Source organism: Elgaria multicarinata, chromosome 11, assembly GCF_023053635.1.
Source record: "Elgaria multicarinata webbii isolate HBS135686 ecotype San Diego chromosome 11, rElgMul1.1.pri, whole genome shotgun sequence".
Classification (NCBI taxonomy): Eukaryota; Metazoa; Chordata; class Lepidosauria; order Squamata; family Anguidae; genus Elgaria; species Elgaria multicarinata.
In genome coordinates this window covers 38361735-38381193 of record NC_086181.1, presented here as the reverse complement: position 1 = coordinate 38381193, position 19459 = coordinate 38361735, and the positions used below count along the sequence as shown (strand labels likewise).

Genomic DNA, 19459 nt, shown 5'->3' with positions numbered 1-19459 from the left:
GTTACAATTTAAATAATAATGTGGCTGACCCAATTACTGTCTCATGAGATAAGTGTTGACTGTTCTGTCCTATCAAAGCTAAATGATATTTCCAGAGACAGATAGTTTGCACATTTTTGTTTAATATTCACTGAAGTTTCCAAGTGTAGCCAGGCACTTCAGAACTGCACCATTATTGCAGAAAGAGAGTGAGTGAGAGAGAGAGTTGCTGAATATAATTATGACATCTTATTCTAATAAAAACATTGCATTTCTGGGCTGAGGTTTACGACAGATAGAGCTCTTAAGAAAATACCCTCAGAAAACCAGCTCTTTTAAGTCATGTCACAATAACATCGACACCTGAAACAACTGAGGATAAATAATAGCAGAATTATGGAAAGCTAGTCTCAGACATGAAGAGTGGCTAGAATCTCAGGAATCATTATGATAGCTGTATAGCCAGGGAATTCTTACAATATGGATGGGAATCCTCACTGAAAGATGTTAGGGACTTGAGATTCTACCTAGACATCAGAATTACTGAGAATAAAAGGGGTTGTAGTAGAAGCAGAAACAAGGCAATTGTAGGAATATATTCATTACAGTAGAATGATACTGTAATAGTGAAAACACCAATCTACTTACATATGATCATCAGAAAGATCCAGCAATGGACAGTTTTTAAAAGTTATGGCATTTGAAGATATAAAGATCTGAGACATAATGCCTGCAATGATGAGGTCCCCTGATTGATAATATTTGTGAAGAATAGAAAGAGGTTCTCCAGTGGAACAAGGAACAATGGGATGCTTGCTGAGCACCTGGGGCAGCAGAACTAGTGCCAGAAATAAGGCCATCTTGCAAAAACAGAACTTTGTTTTAGACACACACAAAAATCACTTCCAGCATTACTATTCAAGTGTCCCTGAGTAGCAAAGCCTCATTGCTATGGCTTTACATACAGCTGATCCAAAGTAAGAACTCTGAGGTGTACCAACACAGCAGTCAGAGCTGTGACTGTGGACTAAGATTTGAATGGTCCTGGGGATATTAATAAAATGCTTCAGTCTTGGTTAATAGGTTTGCATCAGGCTACCGGAACTCCCTGAGAATGGGGAGAAGTAGTAAACATCATTACATTTAATTTGATAATGATAGGAGAATTAATTACATATTCAGAATGGTATTTTTTGTGTGACACTGAATAAGAAAACATGATGATCATATCTCATCCCAAAAGATTGTACATAACAATAATATAATGCTTACAATACTTCTAGAATTATAGAATAGTAGAGTTGGTAGGGACCTATAAGGCCATCAAGTCCAACCCCCACTCAATGCAGGAATCCACCCTAAAGCATACCTGAGAGATGGTTGTCCAGCTGGTTTTGAGTTGATGGTTGTCCACTTAAAACACAATCCTTTGCATGTTAAGATAGAAAAATAATAATCCTACGATTAGCCATGGGTTGCTGGGGAATGCTGGCTTGGGAAGGCTAGGAGTTGTAGGACTTTCCTCATACTGGCTGGGGAATGCTGAGAGCTGTAGATCTTTTGTTCTTTCTAAACATGCATATGATCAGTGGAGGCTGGTGTCTCTAATTTGGGTGGGTATTTGGATCCCTTCCAGGTTTTAGACAGAACCAGTTAGAACGCTAAAGGAGTTGCCCAAGATTCTGAACCCTACAATTGGATTCAGGACCTTGGATAGATCATTGAGGGGTTTGGCTGGTTCTGAAGAAAACCTAGAATGGAATCACAGCCCCACCAAAATCAGATTTGATATTTTAAGGTCTATTGTATGAGTGTTTATAATTGTACAGTTCCCTACTTTTGTAAAACTATATCTTTTTAAAATTTCCTTTAGATTGCCTTGATGAAGGACTAGATTTAGTTTGAAATGCGTCAGCAATAATAAATCCTTTCGGACATACAACTCCTAGTTCCACCCTAGTTCCACCCTTTGCCTTTTGCCTTTTTTCTCTCTCTCACTCATACTGATTCTTCAGCATATTTTGAAAAATGCTCTACCTCTCTGCAAACTTTGCTCTTTTCTTTATCTCAACCTTATCCATTTCCATGGAACTTCCCCACACCCTTTTATTTTCAAAGAAATTTAAGGGGATCCATAGAAAGGATTGTTGCCAAATGTATCCATCTGTCATTTTCCTTGTGAAGCTCAGCAACAAGCTATGCAAGCTCCATTCATACAAACATAAGTAACAAAGACCAAGAAGTAAACTTCTACTGAAGCGCTGCAGGCTTTTTTTGCGGGTGGTCTGTTAGAATGTTCACTTAATCATTTTTAGGAATCTTTTATAACGCCAAATGGGATGCTAGATAGTCACTTCCTTAACAATAACTGAATTACAACTAAGTTACTTTTAACTGTAGGTGTCTCTTAGGCCATAGCTAGACCTAAGGTTTATCCCAGGATCATCCCAGGTTCGTCCCTGTCTGAGCACTGGATGCCCTGTGTAGCACATAGATGAACAGGTTTGACCCCAGGACAATCATGGGATAAACCTTAGGTCTAGCTACGGCCTTAGTCTCTTCATGATATGTTTACAGGCTGTATGTTACTGGCATATAACCTCGAACTGGTGGGAACCCAGGAGAGGGCCTTCTCAGTGGCTGCCCCAGGGCTCTGGAACACCCTTCCCTGGAAAATTAGACTATGGGCTCATCTACATGAAGCAGGATATTCTGTTATGAAGGAGGTATGAAAATGGTATGGTTTGTGTCAAGGGCCCCAATAATTGTCATTGCACTTCCATACTGCTATAAAGCAGTAGTGTGGCTACTGCCTTTTATATACTGCTTTCATGGTGCTTGGTGTAGATGAGCCCTGGCACTCTCTCTGTGGTGCTTCCAGAGGCAGGCTAAAACTTTTTCCCCAGCTGGCCTCTGGGGAGAAGCCTGGACCTCTGCTTATGCCACTGTGGTGTAGTGGCTAAAGTGTTGGACTGGGAGTCGGGAGATCAGGGTTCTAGTCCCCATTTGGCCATGGAAACCTACTGGATGACTTTAGGCACCTTAAGTGAAAGAGGAAATAGGCAGTGGGAAGGAGTCATGGGACAGGGGCATCCTACTTACTCTGCCGTAAGCTTGAAATGAACTGTCTGGGTAGTCATAGTCAGAGGCATCATCTCAAGCTTAGCAATATGATTGTGGGATTTGTAGTAGCTGTTGTTGTTTTTATTTGGCTTTGTTTTTTTCACAGAACTGAGTTGGTGGGGTCAACTACTGCAGTTCTCTCACCTATGTTTAGTTTCCAGTGAAAGACTGTTTTATAGTTGAAGGTAAAAGGGAGCAAAATTAGCAGCTCTGACCATGGCTTAATGTGTTGTTTGCGACAACATGGCTTGTGATTAGTGCAAACTTCAGAGAACCACAGGTTTGATAACCACAGAGCTTGAAGTGTTGTTTGAATAGGCCCATTCTAACATTTCCCTTTGACAGGGTAGTTATGAGGAAATGGGCAGGTTCATCACCATGTTGTAGTAGTGCTACATAAGATATGTGGAACAAATGTGATAAGTTGTGGTATATATTGAAAGAGGACCAACGTTTTGGGCTTGGAGCCTGTCTTGTAATAGCTTGCTCTTTCCTGAGAGGAGTTTTATTTCTGAACCACCCATTGTGATTTTTTCCACATGCTCTCAGAGGGATGTTTGAGCATAATGTTGCTGTTTACAATCCCAAATGTGTACTTGGAATATCCACAACTTTCTCAAACTCCACAAATTCTGACATATGCACAACTTTCTCAAAATGTGCAAATGTTGAAGAATGCACAACATTTGAGAATGAACTGGAAAAAAAAAAGATCAGAAAAACAGGTTGCAAATGAGAATGGGAGAAAGCTGAATGGAGATCTCTTTTTTTAAGTCAAACATCTCTTGTTTTCTCATCACTAAGTTCATGTTATGTCTATACACTGAAAATAATAACAATGTGTGCACCAATTACATACAGTTGAATAAAATGTGAATTAATCAAAGGCCAATTTTACCAGATACAGTTATCTAGTATTTAATTGTTTCTGTTTTTTAGCTGTCCTCTGCTGTTTAACTCAGGCTTCAGCAAAATGACATAACATTTTGGGAAGAAAATACAGCCAAGTAATCCAGCACTGGAAGCTAAGATGGAGAAGATCTCCACAGCCACCATATATTTCCCCTTGGTACTCAAGTAGGTTGGAACAAAGGACAGCCACACACTGCAGAAGACCAACATGCTGAAAGAAATGAATTTGGCTTCATTAAAACTGTCTGGTAATTTCCTGGCCAGGAAAGCGACACTGAAGCTGAGAATGGCCAGGAAACCCATAAAGCCCAGGACAGAGTAAAACATGAGCGTTGAACCTTCATTACATTCCAGTACAATTTCTTTTGTCATTGAGTGCATGTCAAAGTGAGGAAACGGGGGAGAGATTGACAGCCACATGCAACAAATCATGACTTGAATGAGAGAGCATAAAAGAACAATGTAGCTAGCCAGTTGTTTCCCCACACATCTCCTCATCTTGGAGCCAGGTTTGGTGGCCATGAAAGCGAGAACCACAATGGTGGTTTTGGCCAATATGCAAGAAATGGCCACTGAGAAGATCATGCCGAAAGCAGTTTGTCGAAGGAGGCATGGCAGCTTTTCCGGTTGTCCCATGAATAAGAAGACACAAAGGAAGGAGAGCAGGAGGGAGGTGAGGAGAGTGTAGCTGAGGTTCCGGTTGTTGGCTTTGACTATGGGAGTCTCCTTGTGCTTCATGAAGATTCCCAGCACCAGAGTTGTGATGAAGGACAAGGAGAGAGCAGAAGTGGCTAAAATGATCCCCAAAGGTTCTCCATAAGACAAGTAGCTTATTTTTTTCACGTCACACCCGTCCTTGTTATTATTTGGATACTGATCTCCAGGGCATTCGACACAGTAATCCATGTCTGAAAAAGAAAACATATATTTCCTGTATGTGGAAGCCCTGTATGTTGCGTCTGCTGGAAATAACAACATTAAGAAAGCCTTGAACGATGGTTGTTTTGACTCTGAAAGTCAGGGCTGAGTTCTTCCAAAGTCATTTTTTTTTACAAGAATCCATATGCAACTAGGTCATGGCCCCAATTAAATCATTAAAGATACTGTGGCCTCATCTACACCAAGCAGGATATAGCACTATGAAAGCGGTATGAAAATGGTATATAAAAGGCAGGAGCCATACCAAACAGGATATAGTGGTATGAAGGTAGTATATAGTATATGTCAATTGGCCCCAACAGTTGTCAGTGCACTTCAATACCACTATAAAGCAGTAGTGTGGATCCTGCCTCCATATACTGCTTTCATATCAGTTTCATAGTGCATTATTCTGCTTGGTGTAGATGAGGCAACCATCTTCAATCACAGTTAAAACAGACACCATCATCTCTATATATGCTGAAATCCTCCCCTGTGTCACAACCCACAGTGATATTAAGGGGTGTTTGTATAATTAAGACTAGGGGTGTGATCCGCTCCGATTAGGAGCGTAGAAGCAGTAGCGGATTGGCCTGCTCCGCCTTACCCAGAGGCGGAGTAGGAGCGGACCGCGGACCCCCTAGAAGCAAGGCGAAGAGAAGCGGCCATTTTTCGGAGCTCCTAGTTCAGGCGGAGCGCTCCGGTCGCCATCTTGAAAACATTTCACCATAGGATTGCATTGCGGCAAATAATCGCGCATAACTACGTTCTTTTTGAAGCTATCGTTCTAGAAATTCTTGTGCTCAGAGAGTCGTGGATGGGGGTCATTTTGAGACCACTCTCACCTCTCTGCGTTGTCTGGGTCGCGTGCTATATTTTTGTGAAAATCGGGTCAACCGCGCGGCTCAAACGGCGTTTTCGGCTTTTCGCCCATAGGATTGCATTGAGGGAAAGACTCGGGCATAACTGGGTTGGTTTTTAAGCTATCGTTCTGAAAATTCTTGTGCACAGAGAGTCGTGGATGGGGGTCATTTTGAGACCACTCTCACCTCTCTGCGTTGTCTGGGTCGCGTGCTATATTTTTGTGAAAATCAGGTCAACCGCGCGGCTCAAACGGCGTTTTCGGCTTTTCGCCCATAGGATTGCATTGAGGGAAAGACTCGGGCATAACTGGGTTGGTTTTTAAGCTATCGTTCTGAAAATTCTTGTGCACAGAGAGTCGTGGATGCGGGTCATTTTGAGACTACTCTCAACTTTCTGCGTTGTCCGGGTCGCGCGCTAGAAGTTTTTTAAAAATCGGCGGGAAAAATACCTTTTTCAAAGGGCTGAGGGGCAGAGTCAGCTCCCGGTCATGATGATCCCAAAGTTAGAGGAGGGCATAGGCAAAACAGGTAACTTGGGATTCTGGGAAACCTCTCTTTCTTCATCTGAACGGGCTTTTCCCCGTGTTTTTTAACACAGTAGCCCCACCAAATGCACAAACACAACCTGAAATCATATACTAAGCCAAGAATAAGAGATAGAAACACAGCACTGCTCCCCACCCTAACTTTGGGGAACAACTGAAAAGATGTGGTGCAAGGGGATGAGCTCCCCTAGGGCATCTCATTGTGGACGTGCCCCCACTCTCTCCTGCACTGGAAGGCCATTAGAGCCTTCCAAAGAGAGTAAAACGGTGGAGCAATGCCTATCATGAGTTGAAGTGAATGTTCACTTTTTAGTGGTGGAGCGATGCCTGTTATGAGTTGAAGTGAGCGTTTACTTCTTAATCTCAGAGCTGTTGGTGGCTGTCTTGAGTTGAACTGGCAGCTGCTTCCCCCTCCCCCGGGCACGTCCCCCTATTGCTGGTAAAAGACAGATATAGCCTTTTTTAAAAAAATCTTCTTGCTGTTTATTCAGCAACACTGCTGCTTTTAATTCCACCCCTCCTTTGTTTATTGATTGATTTATTCCATTTTATATGCATTACTGGCTTATCCTTGGCTCACTTCCTTATGCCCCCAGAAATGCCAGCTGCATGCCTGCCTGCCTTCCCTCCCTCCTCCCCTGCCCACCTCGCAGGGATGTTGTGTGTGGGGTGCCCGATTTTCAAAAATTCACCAAAAATCAGGGGATGATGGGATTGCTTTGAAACTTGGCGTGCGTGTGTATATCCCCATGAGGTGTCATGGTGCCAAACATGAGGTTTCTAACTTGAACAGAAAAAAAGTTGTATAATTTTTTAGCTTTCAATGCAAGCCTATGGGGGGGAAACGGAGCTCCGGATCCGGATCCAGAGCTCCGGGCGGAGCGGAGCGGAAGTGGGCGGAGCGGGGGTGGGGCGGAGCGGCCCGATCCGGAAAATGGCGGATCTGCAAGTGAAGCGGAGCGGGGGGTCCGTGCACACCCCTAATTAAGACCATATTTATCTCAGTGGAGATATTAGGTAGCATACAGAAGAACTCAGATTTTTAAGAGCTAAGCACACAGACTCTCTGTTTGCATGGGAAATATGTCAGTTTCACTTTCTGCCACACTGATTTATAAAACAAACAAACCTTCTTTCTATTAAACAGTATTTATGATTAAATCTGTGGATTTTCAAACGTTCTTAACACAAAAAATAAAAAAGGAAAAAGGAAAGGAAAACAGACCAAAGTCATCGCTACTTATCAGCTTCATCCCAACAATTTAAAGACCATTTAAACTTCTGTTGTACACACAGCAAATCATTTATATATGGCTATAAATACTGTAGAATATATCTCCTACCCTTCTGGTTTGAAATCTTTCCTTCTGGACATGGTTCACATTTATAACAGCAGAATGGCTTCTCTTCCTCCTTCCTCTTACTGTAACCTAAATGGCATTTCTCATTACATAGAGAGAGGGGTTGTGCCTGCCCATAAAGGAAAGAACAGAATAGTGACTTATCCAGAAATCATCCAGAAATGACATTGAAGCTGGTTTTGCATAATGGTTTTTTCTTTCAAAAGAACTCTTAATGTAACAAGTGTTGGAACCTCTGTCATCAGCCCAGTGACTTTGTAGTTATGATCTAACTCTTGGAAATTGTATTGACTGCCTCAATTTTGAACATATTCTAAGATGTTATTTTCAAATATTTTACTATCCTTGATATATTTGTTCAGGGTTCCTTTGAAACAGTTTGCTGCTGCTTCATCCCATTTCTGTCTTTTAAAATTTACTTTTTACCCTGTGATTCCCTTTGCTTGGTTAGGAAAGTAATGTTGCTTCATTCCTCCCACCCGCCTAGCTATGGGAGAGCCTTGGTCAGGTCCTGGGCTCTTCCAAGTAAATCCAACACAAAGGTTTTTAAATTTTGTCATAGCCCTTGTATGCTTCCTAACACAAATTATTAGTTGTGCAGGAAGATGACTTACATCAGTGCAATGACTGTCAGTCTCCACTGGTTTGGCCCTGAGGGACAGCTGTTTCTGTGTTTGAAAACTGAATGAAATTTTGAACATTCAGAAAATAACTAGATCAGTACCTGGTTGAACCTGCTAGGCCAAATAATGTCATCATCATGAATGGTGAATCTCTTCTTGTGGGGAGCCTGTGGGTTCACCATTCCAACTTTAACTCTATGAAAAGATTGATTTGGGAACGTGACCCAGTTGATAATATCAAATCCAGCTACTAATTCCCCATTTTGGTCAAAGGAAACATCTTCTCCAGCACTATTGTTGAATGAGACACTTCTCAGAAATGACTGGATCTAAATTAGCATAGGAAAGAGACAAATTCCATGAGATGAAGCAGCTTTCCTAACATGATCCAATGATATACTGAAGGCAATCCATTACATTTTAAATGGCATTTATAATAGAGATCCAATATGTTTTATTATAAGACATAACCATGTACATTGATGGTGCTATATAAATAAATAATAATAATAATAACCAAACTGTATTGAAATTTTCCACTCAAATAAGAGTACACATATCCTTCAATCCGATCTAAGTACAAGACTATCTGGTGGGTGGGGGGACGCTTGGTTTTATAACCGCAATGCATGAAGCCCTGCTAACAGGGGTACTCTGAAATTATGGTATTAGGGAGCAGAAGGCTGCTTCCCTCCTCTTCCCATTCATCATTTTTTTCTCCAACTGATGCTCAGATACACTCAACATTCTATGAAATCTACTGAGCATACTCAGTATCTTGTTATATTATTATTTTTATAGAATTTTAATGACTATCGTGTTTATGTAAACATAGGGGAGTCCTTTCATGTGCTGTAAAACTACAAATGTCTGTGTGAGGTCCTTTTTCATTAACATAATCATAGGGCTCATCTACACCAAACAGAATATTCCACTATGAAAGTAGTATGAAAGTAGTATATAAAAAGCGGGAGACACACTACTTCTTTATAGTAGTATTGAAGTGCATTGCAGGATCTACACTACTGCTTTATAGCAGTATTGAAGTGCACTTACAATTGTTGCGGCCCATGACACATCTACCACATGTGGAATATAAAACTATGAAAGTGGTGTGAGTGTGGTATATGGTATGTGTCATAGGCCCCAACAGTTGTCAGTGCTATTAAGCAGTAGTGTGGTGTCTGCCTTTTATGTACTTCTTTCATAGTGCAATATCTTGCTTGGTGTAGATGAATCCATAGTTAGAGGAATGCCCAACTTCTCCAGGCTACATAGAGAGAAAGATTTCTGTCCAGTCAAAGACCATTTGTTGCAACAATAGATACGGTGAAATCTTCTGCATCTGTCAGATGGGGACATTACCTGCCATGGCTGTTGATTCAAAAGGTCCCATTTTATGCCATCCACCATTCCTCTGTGTTTGAGTTTGGAGGAATGCATGGCATGCAAAGCATGTGCCACGGCATAGGCAGCATTGTAGACACTGTAACTATGGCCACTCATGCTCATTTCAAAAACCGACCCGGGAAGAGTCTCCAGCTTTTCCTCCCCAGTGCAGAATCCCCCAGCTTCCTTGTCTAAGGAAGGATGGGGTAAAGAACAGTTGAACGCCTCTTCCCAGAAAACCTTGATAAATCCATCTTCTTTTTCCAAGATTGGATTCCTCATCAGAAGGAATTCCTGGAATCCTAAAAGATCCTTTGAGTGAACTGCAAAAGATACAGCACCATGGATGAAATTTATGTCCCAATTCTTTTGAAAGGAAAATGAGGTGAAATCCACCTGGGCTGTCATAATCCAGACTTTGGCCTTCATTGACAATGGTATATCCTCCATTTCAGCGATCTTGGGTAGCGTTCTCATTGTTATCATGGTATGCACTTCACCATGCAAAATCACAATGTTGGCAGAGCTGGTCAATACACTGATGCTGATTTCAAAACCTTCCTCCAGCATTGCATCGTAGTCATTGGAAGATGTTAGTTTTGGAAATTTTTCTATAAAATCAAAGCAAATTCCATTCTTAGCAAATGTGGGAAGTACATTCTCTACAAATCTCTCTGAATTCTCATCCTCCTGAGACAAAACCCCTATCCACGTCCATCTGAAATGCAGCAGTAAATGCAGAATCCCATCATATTGATGATTTCCATCTGGGAACATCCAGCTGAAGAAAACATTTGGGATATTGTTATTCCTCATAGGAGAAGAGCCATAGGTGAGCTAAAGAGAATGAGAGAAGAAAACTGATATAACTCCATATGTTACCTCTTAATCAAGTAGTATATTAAACAGGAGGATTTAATATGTTCTTGTAATGGATATTCAGTGGTGCAGCTTTGGAGCTTTGGGAGGTGTGACTTCACAGCATCTTTGTCCCAGATGGCATTGAGATATAGGGCTCATCTACACACAGCAGGATATTGCACCATGAAAGTAGGCTGAAAGTGGTATATAAAAGGCAGCAGCCATACCACTGCTTTATAGCGGTATTGAAGTGCACTGCAAGACCTAAACTACTGCTTTATAGTGGTAATGAAGTGCTCTGACGACTGTTGGGGCTCATGTCACATCTACACCAAGCAGGATAGAACATTATGAAAGTGGAATGAAAGCGGTATATGGCATGTGTCAACGAGCCTTAACAGTTGTCAGTGCACTTCATTAACACTATACCTGTTGGTTTAACCTGATTGTGGTTTTAATTTTTGTGAACCGCCCAGAGAGCTTCGGCTATTGGGCAGTATAAAAATGTAATAAATAAATAAATAAATGAAATATAAAGCAGTAGTGTGGCTCCTGCCTTTTATATACCACTTTCATACTACTTTCTTTGTGCAAGGTCCTGCTTGGTATAGATGCGCCCATAGTCAGCAGAAGTGTATGGCAAACTTGCAGTGCATATGGGACTAGCTGGTGGATGATCCTTGCCATTGGGCTCTATACGATTTGCTAAAGCAGAAAGGAGTTGCACTGAAATGGTATCCATTACTGCATTGGGATGAACTGCAACCCTACTGCAGTAGCATTTCATGACTTCAAGGCTCAGATTGGCAAGCTCTCTCAAGCTGTGACCAACATGTGCTAGACCTCCAAGCTTAAAGTAATTTCTTTTCCTCTGTTTCCAGTCTCTGTATGAAGTCATCAGGGAGGTGAGTGACACTCCATCATCAGCTGCAGATGTGTGCCAGACTAGCCGCACACTTGGTGCATCGTCTATGGTGACACCAATCCTCAGCTTCCACCACCACCACCACTCTTCCTCCTCCTCTTCCTCCCACCACCAACCTGAACCTGTTTTTAAATTCAATTTTTCAGGCCCTGCAGTCAGTTCTCCACTCTATTTTATTACCTTCTGTTCCGTTTGTCACCGTTTGTTACTTTTTCAGTGACAGAAACAGTGGCCTACTGCCTACTGCAAAAGGGCCTTTCTTCCCAACATTTGCGCCAGAGTAGATCAGGGTTAATCAGCATCTCTCAGTTTAGACCTGGGTGCAATGACTTTTCTTTCTACGCTTTTTTTTTGGGGGGGGGGGAAGTGATTTTTTTTATATCAAACTTCTATCATGAGGCTAGGCAAGAGACTCTCCTTGCTTCCTGTCTGGAATTCTCTGCAATCTCATTATGCCCATTGGTTTAAAAGACAACCACCATAGTGACAACATTTAATATTTCTTCAGTGTATAAGTAAATACTTAAGCTCACCCTTAGTGTTTTTATATGTCCTAAGAAGCAGAACAATAAATACTTGAGCCTTTCCCCCTCTTTTTTTGGTGAGCATATTTGGTGTTGCAAGTACTCCATTCACCATGGTGCCACCTGATCTAAGAAGTTAATCCCTGTCAGGTGACTTTCCTTACTATAGCTCATTTCCAGCTCATTTACTGGGACTTGGCAGACCTCATGGGCTGGTGACATCCTGTCCGGTGAGAGGAAGGGAAATAGTGTGACCACAATCGTCTTTGCACTTTCCTTCCTGTAGCCTTTTCCACTGCCAATGTGCAGAAATCTTTAAACAAACAAACAAAAAGCCTTTGGCTACATACACTAAACAGGGCTTAACAATTTCTGGACCTTGGGTAATTCTATTTGGTAGTGTGGTGCTTGGCTTTTAGTTGTGCAGAGGGTAAATCCAAACAACTGCAAGTCCACAAATGGTTAAATTACACAGTGTAAGTGATAGTGAAGAAAGATTTCATTAGAAAATAGATACCCACGTTACAAAAAACGTCATCATCATCATCATCAACAACAACAATGGGTAAATAGAACAACAACCAGGGATAGACACACCCAGCTATCCTAAATAGACTGTGGGCGTTACTAGACGAGGCCTTAGCGCGCCTTCTGACCCGGTTTCCCTGCTGTGCGTCCAGAGGATGCACAGGGGAATCCGGCGGCAGGCCGCACTGAGGCCTCCTCCAATGTGCCATAAGCGAATGCGCTTATGGTGCGCCTTTTCCCCAGCTCCGGCCTCAGGCCGGAGCAGGGGAACATCTAGGGACTTCCGTGGCTTTTTGCGGCTCCTCGCTTACTTGCGAGGAGCCGCGAAAAGCCGCGGACGTGCCCATTGGCCCGGGGGGGGGAAGAGAGGGGAGGGCGAAGGATGGCAGAGTGGGTGGCAAGGGGGGAGGGGGGGTGCGATTGCGCCGCGCGCCGCCCGAGCAAGCAGCCGAGCGGCGCTTGCCCGAGCAATGCTGCCATGCCAGGCATTGCCCGGGCAAGCGCCGCTCGCCTGCTTGCTCGGGCGGCGCACGGCGTGATCGCACCCGCCCTGCCCCCTTGCCACCCACCCTGCCATCCTTCGCCCCCCCGTACAACCCCCCCCCAAAAAAACCACTCACCGTCTCTGGAGGCTTCGGGCCGCACCCGGCCCCTTTAAGCAAAAATAATAATAATGGTGGACGCCGCAGGGACGCGACGTCCCTGTGCGTCCGACGTGTGGGAGCCTGGAGGAGGCGCGCTAACGGTAGCGTGCCTTGGCCCCGCCTCCCTGCCGGTGTAAGCCGGCAGGTCTAGCAAGACCCCAAGTCCCAATTTTATACAGGTCCCTTATTCAAGCAATATCTCACTAGCTCTGGTCCAGATTTTTAAGTCATTTCTCCATTTCCAGCAGCTCTGAACCTTCATTTTCTCTACGATTCTAGCATTCTTTCCTTTTTCTTCCTCTCTGTTTCTTCTTTTGTCTGCTTCTTTCTGTCTTCTGATCTTTTACATTTCTGTCTTTGGCTCAGATCCTCGATACTTTCGTATTACCTGTGGCATCTTGTACAATGACAGGACAGCGGCCATGTGGAAACAGAATTCATAGTTAGGGCCCCCAATGACTGCTACTGGAATATTCTCAACATCACACTTGTAGTTCGGGATGAATCTGCCTCGTCTGGAGAGAAGTTCCAATGAGGCAAGATAGGTCCAGCTTGCACTGAAATCACCATTATAGATGTGGAAGCCCAGGCTGACGTTGGGTAACATCTGGGGCTTTTTATTGATCTCATTTATAGCAAATGCCAAGGCCAAAATGTGCTGGTAAAGATGCATAATAAGCCTGGAGGAAAAGCCATATACAGTACAACTTTTTCAGAACAAGCCATTCCCTTCAGTTCATTCCTATGTATATTCAATTATCAAAATGCCCAGCAGTTTAAGGCAAGAATCAAGGTTGTTTCATGTTGGCTCAAACTCCAGAAAGACAGGAAGTGGGAATCTAAGGCAGAGAATGGGGAAGACACAGTGTCTTGGAACATTCATGAAACAATGCCCCATGTTTTTCTGGTCCTGTGCTATCTTATGAATCCTTTGAGCCCTACTCTATTGCTAGAGGAATCCTGTGAGTTGTCCCATGACCTTTTGTTGCATAGATCCATATTAATAAGGTACATGCATATGAATGAGTACATATGTCGCTCTATGTTTGGAAGGACTTACTTCTGAGAATTACAAAATACTCTATCCCTTTCCCTTACTATCACTCTTCATCCGTGAAAGATGTGTAAAGCACAGTATTTCCTCAGCCTGCAAAATATTTTCCTGCCAACCCTCCCCCACTTTCAGATTTCTGACAGGAGCCCTGGGCTTTTTTGAAGTACTGCAGAGCATTAAAAAAAATTGTGATAGAAATGGAAACTGCACACACACACACAGAGCACAAATGATCACATCACAGTGATTAGGTAACCTCAAAAATGGTACCAAAGGAAGTTCATTATAAATTCTAAGAGGACCTCTAAAAATGAGGCAGGGAAAATGAATCAACACACACATATCTGTGTGAATTGATGAACCTATAAACCCACACAGAAGAATCAGGGCCTCACACTGATTTCAGGCTTCAGAAAATCAGCACATGGGCCTGCCTCAATCCCCATGTGAAATGGAAACAAACAAAGAAACAAAGAATCCAGGGATTCTTGCATGACCTTTACCCAACACACACACACACACACACACACACACACTTAAGAGCAATAATTGAGAGCCTTGTGCAAGGTTTCTGCTTTCAGAAAGATGGTGTGAAGAGATATTCAATCTGCTCCCCTGACTTGATTCCTCCCACCTTTTTTATTATTATTTTAAATATATCAGGACTCTAGAGTGGGGGATAAAGGGCAACATGGCTTTGATATCAATCTGTAGTTTACATTGCACCTTTTTGGCAATGTAAATTGGAGCCATGAGGCACCTGTTCCAGATTGGGACATTGCCCCCCTAATCCCCTGCCCCATGTTATGATCCTATTCTGAGTATTAAAGTGAATCCACACCTTAGAAAACCACACCCCATAGCTAAAGGAGTAGGCATTGCCCATGGAATACTGTGGGATTCCTCTGAAATCATTGGCATACTAGCAGCATTCTATCTTCAGTGAATATGCCCAATATATCTTTGCCAGTAGTTGCTGCTAGGGGTCGTGCAGAGTCCATTCCATCCCTGTTCTATGGATTATCAGGCTCTTTCCATTCCATCATCTGTCTATCGACAGAATCAGATTTTTTTTTTCAGATTTGTGAACATTTGCAAGTGTGCACATGTGCCAATTTCCCCAAAGTGCACAAATTCCCACCAAATGTGTATTTTCACACTATAGGAGGGAGCACATATTTTGGCTGTTAAAAAAATATATATTTATGCATTTTTCTACGATGAAATTTGTGCATAATTCCCAATGACTAGGGGAATGGTCTTCAAGTCCATAGACTCTGCCTGACAAGGAAAAAGCCATCCCAATGAAGGATCCATGGGTCAGATTCATAAAATCTTGCATTGCAGATTTCTTGGGCATCCCTATTGGTCTCCATTCACTTTAATTGTGCCAAAAAAACCTTAATACCTTTTCAACCACTTTTCAGATATGCACCAAACCAATGAAAGGCACATCTCCATGAAAGACATTCAAAGTGGAGGCCCAACATGGTGCCACAACTCCTGTCGCCGTGGTCTGTCATGATATGTTTGAAGAGGCTCTGCAACAGAACAGTCTGTTGTGATAATTTGCATCCGACAGTTAAGTTCATGTCTTGCTAGCTTGCAGTTTATCTTTTCCCCCTCTCTGTTAAAATATTTCCTAGCATGTACTTCAGCTGCATGTTCATGCCATTTGCCAGCAAAGTTCAGTTAAGTGACATGATATGGCTAATGGTACCAGGGTGTATCACTCAACCAAAGAAGACAGCAAAAGATTCACCTACTGTAGATCTCAACTTCTAACAGAATGCCCACACAAGTGGAGTAATGGGGAATTCCTTATTGCAGATGCTTACAATTTAAATAATAATGTGGCTGACCCAATTACTGTCTCATGAGGTAAGTGTTGACTGTTCTGTCCTATCAAAGCTAAATGATATTTCCAGAGACAGATAGTTTGCACATTTTTGTTTAATATTCACTGAAGTTTCCAAATCTAGCCAGGCACTTCAGAACTGCACCATTATTGCAGAAAGAGAGTGAGTGAGAGAGAGAGAGAGAGAGAGTTGCTGAATATAATTATTCTAATAAAAACATTGCATTACTGGGCTGAGGTTTACGACAGATAGAGCTCTTAAGAAAATACTCTCAGAAAACCAGCTCTTTTAAGTCATGTCGCAATAACATCGACACCTGAAACAACTGAGGATAAGTATTGCAGAGTTATGGAAAGCTAGTCTCAGACATGAAGAGTGGCTGGAATCTCAGGAATCATTATGATAGCTGCATAGCCAGGGAATTCTCACAATATGGATGGGAATCCTCACTGAAAGATGTTAGGGACGTGAGATTCTACCTAGACGTCAGAATTACTGAGAATAAAAGGGGTAGTAGTAGCTGAAACAAGTAGTAGCTAAAAGGGGTAGTAGTAGTAGTAGTAGCTGAAACAAGGCAATTGTAGGAATATATTCATTACAGTAGAATGATACTGTAATAGTGAAAACACCAATCTACTTACATATGATCATCAGAAAGATCCAGCAATGGACGGTTTTTAAAGGTTATGGCATTTGAAGATATAAAAATCTGAGACATAATGCCTGCAATGATGAGGTCCCCTGATTGATAATATTTGTGAAGAATAGAAAAAGGTTCTCCAGTGGAACAAGGAACAATGGGATGCTTGCTGAGCACCTGGGGCAGCAGAACTAGTGCCAGAAATAAGGCCATCTTGCAAAAACAGAACTTTGTTTTACACACACACACACAAATCACTTCCAGCATTACTATTCAAGTGTCCCTGAGTAGCAAAGCTTAATTGCTATGGCTTTACGTTCAACTGATCCAAAGTAAGAACTCTGAGGTGTACCAACACAGCAGTCAGAGCTTTGACTATGGACTAAGATTTAAATGGTCCTGGGTATATTAATAAAATGCTTCAGTCTTGGTTAATAGGTTTGCATCAGGCTACTGGAACTCCCTGAGAATGGGGAGAAGTAGTAAACATCATTACGTTTAATTTGATAATGATAGGAGAATTAATTACATATTCAGAATGGTATTTTTTGTGTGACATTGAATAAGAAAACATGATGATCATATCTCATCCCAAAAGATTGTACATAACATTAATATAATGCTTACAATACTTATAGAATTATAGAATAGTAGAGTTGGTAGAGGCCTAAAAGGCCATCAAGTCCAACCCCCACTCAATGCAGGAATCCACCCTAAAGCATACCTGAGAGATGGTTGTCCAGCTGGTTTTGAGTTGATGGTTGTCCACTTAAAACACAATCCTTTGCATGTTGAGACAGAAAATAATAATCCTACGATTAGCCATGGGTTGCTGGGGAATGCTGGCTTGGGATGGCTAGGAGTTGTAGGACTTTCCCCATACTGGCTGGGGAATGCTGAGAGCTGTAGATCTTTTGTTCTTTCTAAACCTGCATATGATCAGTGGAGGCTGGTGTCTCTAATTTCGGTGGATTTTGGATCCCTTCCAGGTTTTAGACAGAACCAGCCAAAACGCTAAAGGAGTTGCCCAATATTCTGAACCCTACAATTGGGTTCAGGACCTTGGATAGATCATTGAGGGGTTTGGCTGGTTCTTCAGAAAACCTAGAATGGAATCACAGCCCCACCAAAACCAGATTTGATATTTTAAGGTCTATTGTATGAACGTTTATAATTGTACAGTTCCCTACTTTTGTAAAATTATATCTTTTTAAAATTTCCTTTAGATTTCCTTGATGAAGGACTAGATTTAGTTTGAAATGCGTCGGCAGGAATAAATCCTTTCGGACATACAACTCCTAGTTCCACCCTAGTATCACCCTTTGCCTTTTGCCTTTTTTCTCTCTCTCTCACTCATACTGATTCTTCAGCATATTTTGAAAAATGCTCTACCTCTCTGCAAACTTTGCTTTTTTCTTTATCTCAACCTGATCCATTTCCATGGAACTTCCCCACACCCTTTTATTTTCAAAGAAATTTAAGGGGATCCATAGAAAGGATTGTTGCCAAATGTATCCATCTGTCATTTCCCTTGTGAAGCTCAGCAACAAGCTATGCAAACTAGGGATGTGCTCCGCTTCTAATCGGACCAGCGAATTAGAAGCGGAGCGGGGTGCTTCGCCTCCCCTTAAGGCGGAGGCGAAGAGGATTGGGGGGCCGGTGGAGCATGGCGAAGATGATCGAGATGAAGGCGGATCCTTCGCCTTGATCTGGAGCTCCGCTGGAAAGTTAAGTGGGGTTTACCGGGCCTTTCGCTGTCGCTGTTGCCCATGCGGCAACAGTGGCAGGGCCCGGTAAACCCGCCCTCCTCTCCCTTACCTGCCTCCGTCCGCAGTCCCTCAGCTTCTTCAATTGAGCCCGCAGTTCAACCAGTAAGTCTAGGCTGCACTTGCAGCCCAGACTTCCTGGCTGAACCACGGGCTCAATTGAAGAAGCCAACGGACCGCGGACAGAGGCAGGTAAGGCCCCCCTCCCCCTTGGTCCCTTACCAGGCTCTGCCACCATCGCCGCATGGGCGGCGACAGCAGCAGGGCCCAGTAAACCCCCAGCCCTCCTCTCCCGGCCTTACCTGGCACCACTCCCCTCCACTGTGGAGCTCCGATTCGGAGCCGGAGCTCCGCGGCAAAGAGGAGCGGAGTATGGGCAGAGCGGCGTGGAGCAGAGCGGGCCGATCCGAAATTTTCAGATCGTCCCGCGGGGCGGAGCGGGGGGTCCGTGCACACCCCTAATGAAAACTCCATTCATACAAACAAGTAACAAGAACCAAGAAGTAAACTTCTACTGAAGCGCTGCAGGCTTTTTTTGTGGGTGGTCTGTTCCCGGGTTCATCCCTGCCTGAACACTGGATGCCCTGTGTTGCACATAAATGAACAGGTTTGACCCCAGAACAATCCTGGGATAAACCTTAGGTCTAGCTACCACCTTAGTCTCTTCAGGATAAGTTTACAGGCTGTATGTTACTGGCATATAACTTTGAACTGGTTGGAACCCAGGAGAGGGCCTTCTCAGTGGCTGCCCCAGGGCTCTGGAACTCCCTTCCCTGGAAAATTAGACTATGGGCTCATCTACATGAAGCAGGATATTCCGTTAAAATTTTGTTTGAATTAAACAAAACCCACACATCCACCGGCCACCTGAGCTTTCTAAGTTCTCCTTTAAAACCAGACTCTCCAATTCTTGTCTGAGAGGCTTCATTCACAAGTATAGAAACA

The 19459-nt window shown here is 42.9% G+C and overlaps 1 protein-coding gene across 1 annotated transcript; it reads right to left on the bottom strand.

Annotated features, from left to right (window-relative positions):
* Window positions 1-4020: 4020 nt before the first annotated feature.
* LOC134405782 (vomeronasal type-2 receptor 26-like) lies at window positions 4021-16961 on the bottom strand. Its single transcript, XM_063137037.1, has 7 exons — window positions 16750-16961; window positions 16636-16644; window positions 13584-13752; window positions 9690-10550; window positions 8426-8653; window positions 7684-7810; window positions 4021-4922 (listed from the first exon to the last, which is right to left on the bottom strand). The coding sequence occupies exons 1-7, from the start codon at window positions 16959-16961 to the stop codon at window positions 4021-4023; spliced, it is 2508 nt and encodes an 835-aa protein (XP_062993107.1).
* Between the last annotated feature and the right edge of the window lie 2498 nt (window positions 16962-19459).